The 6,006-nt window shown below is 33.6% G+C and overlaps 1 protein-coding gene across 1 annotated transcript; it reads left to right on the top strand.

Moving 5' to 3' along the window:
* The first annotated feature begins 535 nt into the window (after positions 1-535).
* Positions 536-5,193, top strand: LOC124847515 (Exostosin family protein). Its single transcript, XM_047325022.2, has 5 exons — positions 536-785; positions 1,032-1,565; positions 1,667-1,797; positions 3,185-3,533; positions 4,315-5,193. Exons 2-5 carry the CDS (start codon positions 1,092-1,094, stop codon positions 4,993-4,995), a joined length of 1,635 nt encoding a protein of 544 aa, XP_047180978.2. The 5' UTR covers positions 536-785; positions 1,032-1,091; the 3' UTR covers positions 4,996-5,193.
* The last annotated feature ends 813 nt before the right edge of the window (positions 5,194-6,006 follow it).

Genomic DNA, 6,006 nt, shown 5'->3' with positions numbered 1-6,006 from the left:
AAGCAAAGGTAAAAGATACGATTTGCTATAATGATTTGATATATTCTATTAATTCTTTAAAAATATACTCGAATTGATTCGAAACTCATTAATGTAGATGTTGTAATTAAAGTAAAAATTAATACAATTCATTGAAAATATATTATTAAATCTTAATAATAAACATCTGTACAACACGTCTTCCTACAAGATTATACGGAATCCAGAGAAAAAAAATCTTAAGTGAGATTTTAGAAAAAAAAAATTTGCTATTGTCATATGATCTTATAATTAATTTTAGAATAATTATTTTGAATGCGATAATAATCACAATGATACTAATTTAAATTTATAGAATGAAACAAAAACTTTTTAAAAATACAACGGAAGCACGAATTTGATCCCACCTAAAACAACAAAAACATTTTTCAATAAATAAATAAACAAATGATGAAAATGATTTTATTTTCCACAAAATAAGAATGAATTTTAACTCGTAATGCAAGGTGGGTCTCACCTCACCTCACCTTATTTAGTAAGAGAATGTAACTTTCATCACAAAAAAGAGTTCTTACAGAATGTTCTTTTGTTTCTTAAATTAAATATAAAAATCAGGGAAAATAGTAGTTGACTGCGAATGGAACAAGAAGGCTTTGTTCTTGCCCTGATTCGGCAATCAGCACCGTGGAAAATCGTAACAGTTAATCAGCCAAAGCGGTTCCGTTCCGAGTTGTTGGACATTCCCGTCAATGTACCCTGAGATCGGCGCCGGACTTTACCAGATTCCGATCCATCGTCTGAATTAGGTAAGCATTTTGTTCTCTTAACCACACCCATTTAAACCGCGCGTTCTTATCGTAATTAGCTTCACGCCACTTCACTCCATGCATTATTCTCGATATTCACCTGATTCACTTCGCATTGCATGCTTAAAAAGGAAAGATTATCGGTTAGTAAGTATTGCTTGATTCTTCGCACGTAATTATTATTAATATTATTGTTGTTGTTGTTGTTGTTGTTAATTATTAATTTATCTTGTTTATCCCTTCAAGTTAAAGAGGGATTAGAATTTGGTATTGGTGGTGCCATTCGTGAAAGCATTGAGGAATGAGATGAAGGTCTTCCAACAAACTACTACTTTCATCCGGATTCTAGAGTCGTTATGGCGTTGCTCTGGGAACAAAAGTATTTGGCGAAGATTCTTTGTTCTGGTGGCTATTTTGACTGTATCTGCTTTTGCGTTTCAGACGCTTGTGCATACTTATTTAGTTCTACCTGACAATGATTCTGATCACCGAAATGATTATTCATTTTTCCAATCCTCTAGTAGTTCCCTACAATCCGGGGAATCTCTCAAAGGGGGGACACCTCAAAAGGTTCACCTCAGTCCTACTAACTCAGTTATTTCACCTGACGAGTCTAGCAAGTTAATCGAATCATTCTCAGTTGAGCAAGAGAATACAAAACTAGAAGCCCGAGTTCAAAAGAAGACTTCTGGAACTGCAAATAAAAAGGACAGAAATCTCGCTGATGTGACGAAAGGTGGAATGTCTTTATCCTCTCAAAGGCATGTTCCTGCTAAGCAGGTAGAAGTTGATGAGACTGAAAACTGATTTTTTGATTTTAAAGTATGATGAGGAGAGAAACCACCAATAATTTTCTGAATGTATATGTATATATATTTCAGAAACACATATGGCTGTTGCCACCTAACGAGGCCCTTGTGCTAGCAAAGAGGGAGATCGATCATGCCCCTTCAGTTAATGAAGATCCTGATCTTTATGCTCCTATTTTTAGGAATATTTCTGTTTTCAAAAGGTACTTAGATTTTTTTTACTATGCAGACTTATTCACCTTCTTGTTACTCAGTTATGTCATGAATTGCTGGTGTTGTCCATTGATTTATCTGAATTTCTCCAGATGATTGAATAAAGATGGAAAATGTGCTCTAAAGTGAGCAAGGGTTTTTACAACCTTAATTTAATCCAAAGTGCTTTATTATCTTAACTCATTAAATTATTTCAGGCAGATACACCTAAGACAGATTGCAATACATGCTTGAACAAATATTGTTCAGCAAAATAAGCTTTTGCAATTTGGAAATTAGATGTTGTTGTTGTTAAACTGTGAGAATGTAATCCAATTCCCTCAACATAGTTTTCTCTTCTTCATTTTGAGGGAGACACCTTCCTTATTCCGTTTAAAAATCCTTAAATTTTACACTTTCGATTGATGACCGTTGTCGTTTGACTGTAGATGCCATACAAAACTGTTAATTAAATTATTCCATGAAAGCAAAATAAAATAAAATAATGGAAACTACTAGTCTTTTATAAAATCTTACTTCCGTATACCACCTTGTCTGTGTTAGAAACTGCTTGACTTAAGAGTGTTTCCATTTATTGTTTTTTATGACAGATGGATGTTTCCTGCACCCAAACACTAGTATGGTTTTTGTTTGAATGAATTCTTGTTGGCTCATTCTCAACACAATTCATGTGTCTAATGTGGGTTGGGTTGAAGCAAGAAATTCCTGCTTTCATGTTTTGTACTGTGATTACTATATGAACAAATGAATATGTTAAATTCCCAAAAACTAGTGAGATTCAGATTTAATCTTCAATTGATAAAAGGTTGAACCATTTTTTGAGAGAAGGGTTCAAGAGTCATTGCGCATAATCTAAGACAACTCTGAGCTTCAAAATGGTTTGGATTGATTTCCTTTTGCTGACCTGTTTTTTGAAATTTGGGTTGCCTTTTCATTTTTCACAGACTAGTCTGATGATATTCTCATGGTTCTTAAATAGTGGTCTTGTGTAGTTTGATTATGTTTTCAATAAGTTGATTACATTTGGAATATGTTTTATGTAGAAAAATAAATTGTAATATTGCTTTTCTAATAGAACGATGAGTTACAAGATAAAAGACATTATAGATGTCCTTAGAACCTATCAGTTTCGGTAATTTTATGATGGCATCATGCATATGCAAATGGATATTGCTTCCTTAAATACAAGAAAATAATCCCTTTACCTGGTAAAATAAGCATTTGATACTATGATCTTCACAACTCTTTATCAAAATTACATCAAGCTCGGTAATTGTTGATGAATGGATTGTCTTTGGTTGTACTGTACCTTTGGTATGTGAAAAGCATCATCTGTATCGAAAACCATCTTGAAACAATATTGTGTCTCAACTTCAGGAGCTATGAATTGATGGAAATGACTCTTAAAGTATATATATACCGTGATGGATCAAGGCCTATTTTTCACAAACCACCCCTTAAGGGAATTTATGCTTCTGAAGGATGGTTTATGAAGTTAATGGAGGAAAATAAGCAATTTGTCACCAGGGATCCTGAAAAGGCTCACTTATTTTACCTTCCATACAGTGCACGCCAAATGGGATTGGCACTCTATGTGCCTGGGTCACATGATTTAAAGCCATTATCAAACTTTCTTAGGGACTATGTGAACATGATTGCTGCAAAGTATCCCTTTTGGAATCGCACACACGGGTCGGACCATTTCCTGGTTGCTTGCCATGACTGGGTATGGGGATTGTATCTGTTTTCAGTTGGATTGATAGATTCTGATAATTTGATTTTACTAACTTGATAGCTACTCAAGAGTATTAGTATTTCTAATTCTTATATTTCTGTCTTCATCCTTTACTTTGATTTGATAGAAAAGTGAAAATGAAATTCTTTAGCAAAATTAACTTCCAAGTATCTTCGATAAAAAAAAGGATGTATGCATATACTAGATGGTGGTGATCATGATAAATATATAAAATTATAACTACGATATGAAAGATTTAGCTAGTACGAGTGCATAGCATGCCAATTTCAATTGTACTGTGTTTACATGGCTGATGAACAGTTTTTTTCTCAATGTTTCCACCTATTTATTATAATTTAATCTACATTTCCTCCTTAATGGCTTTTTAGTAAAATGAAAAAAACATCGAAGCAAACATTCCTACTGGATGCCTTAACCAGCTATTTTTTTGCATTCTTCCTGCAGTTGGTCAAATCCCTTGTAGATATTCCAATTACACTAAAACAATATATCTGCTTTTTTTTTTTTTTTATAGTTTTCTTTTACTTGAAACATATAATAATGCACGTTTGGGACATGACAGTCTGCATCTCATGTCTTTGTTCCCGGAAGTTTTACAAAGATATCTCTTTATATGCATATACCCACGAATGTTATTGGTGATTTCAAACAAATTATGCACGGATAAAGTGGCATGCATAGCCGACAGCTAATTTGTGGTCAACATCATATTGACTGTGTAATGTCGTATTTTCAAAACTGATATTTGCAGGGTCCTTACACTGTAACTGGACACAAGGAGCTAGCAAAAAACGCCATAAAAGCTCTATGTAATGCTGATTTGTCTGAAAGAATTTTTGTTGCTGGAAGAGATGTTTCCCTACCAGAAACTACCATTAGGGTACCAAGAAAACCTCTGAGAAATCTTGGTGGGAATAGAGCATCACTACGTCCAATCCTTGCTTTCTTTGCTGGAAGCATGCATGGTAGAGTGCGCCCTACTCTCCTTAAGTATTGGGGCATTGGAAAAGACGAAGACATGAAAATCTACAAGCGTTTACCTCTAAGAGTTTCCCAAAGGATGACTTATATTCAACACATGAAATCAAGTAAATATTGTGTATGTCCAATGGGCTTTGAAGTTAATAGCCCTAGGATCGTTGAAGCCATATATTACGAGTGTGTTCCTGTTATCATTGCAGATAACTTTGTCCTTCCTTTTAATGAAGTTCTGGAATGGAGTGCTTTTTCTGTGGTGGTGGCCGAGAAGGATATTCCCAGGCTGAAGGAAATTTTATTGTCCATCCCCATAAGAAAATATCTTACCATGCAAAATAATGTGAAGATGGTACAGAAGCATTTCCTTTGGAATCCTAGACCAATAAAATATGATCTGTTTCACATGATTTTGCATTCAATATGGTTCAACAAGCTGAGCCAGATTCAAACTTAGCAAATATAGAAGTCATTTTGGTAAGAGTTGTTTAATTTGATTGCACAAATCTTGTTTGGACGAAGTCATATAGATGGTATAATGCAGCACTTCAACAGCCTTTTGTTTCTTATGGACGGGGTTGTTCCTGTATAAAAGCATTGATTCATTTAATGTATTAATTGGGTCGAACTATAATAGATGTTTGATTATGAGCTAGGTACATGTTTGATGGTATGATTGGTTCACGGGAAGTGGAGGGTTGGTGAGGAGAGAGAGGATAGGCTTTTTAATTTAATGTTTAGTAAAAAAAAATTAGAGAATGTGGAAAGGAAAATATAAATGGGAGCTGAAACTCCTTTTCTTATTTAAGCCTCTTTTCTAATACTGGTATGATTTAGATAGGAGATACAGTAGTTTATAATTTGATATTCAAGTTGTCTTGATAATTTATCTTTTCATGATTATTACTCAAGTATGAACCTAAAATAAGTTCTGCTCCATACACAATAATAAGAAAATTAGGTATTTTGGTAAACATGAGTGTAAAATGAATGTAATGTGCATAGAGCCAACATTTGGGTCTTCTATTCATACCCTAGAGTCTTACATTCGTTTCATTTTTCTCGTGCTGATAAACAATACAGTGCATGTTTGGAATATAGCTACGTTAAACGTAACTAGTTTTTTTTGTAAAAGTATTAAGAATGTTGCTTCTCGAGATGTATTGGAAATTGAAATTTTCCCATTCAAACAGGTTCAAAAGAAATTTAAACATGCCAATGAGTTCCATTATAATTCTGTTACTCCATCATCCTCTAAGGGAGTTATGATCGATGCAAGGATAAGTACTTCGGAGGTTACACCAAGTTTCACCATTAAAACACATGTTATGTACAGAAATTTCTTTGAAATTTGACATTTGAAAAAGGTGTAAGTTTTATATTAGTTGATTTTGTAAAATTGAGTTAAAATGTACTTTTTAACATATATCAAAATCATAATAGAGTTTATCTTACTAAAATATGTTAT

Source organism: Vigna umbellata, chromosome 1 (assembly GCF_029865625.1).
Source record: "Vigna umbellata cultivar VRB3 chromosome 1, Vumbellata_1.0, whole genome shotgun sequence".
In the NCBI taxonomy this organism is placed as follows: Eukaryota; Viridiplantae; Streptophyta; class Magnoliopsida; order Fabales; family Fabaceae; genus Vigna; species Vigna umbellata.
This window is presented reverse-complemented; position numbering and strand designations above follow the sequence as displayed.

Bases quoted from the DNA above. Each gene is read 5' to 3' on its own strand.
- LOC124847515 (XM_047325022.2), top strand. From the start codon at position 1,092: ATGAAGGTCTTCCAACAAACTACTACTTTCATCCGGATTCTAGAGTCG. The intron at 1,798-3,184 runs GTACTTAGATTT...TCTCAACTTCAG, and splicing joins AATATTTCTGTTTTCAAAAG to GAGCTATGAATTGATGGAAA. The intron at 3,534-4,314 runs GTATGGGGATTG...TGATATTTGCAG, and splicing joins TGGTTGCTTGCCATGACTGG to GGTCCTTACACTGTAACTGG.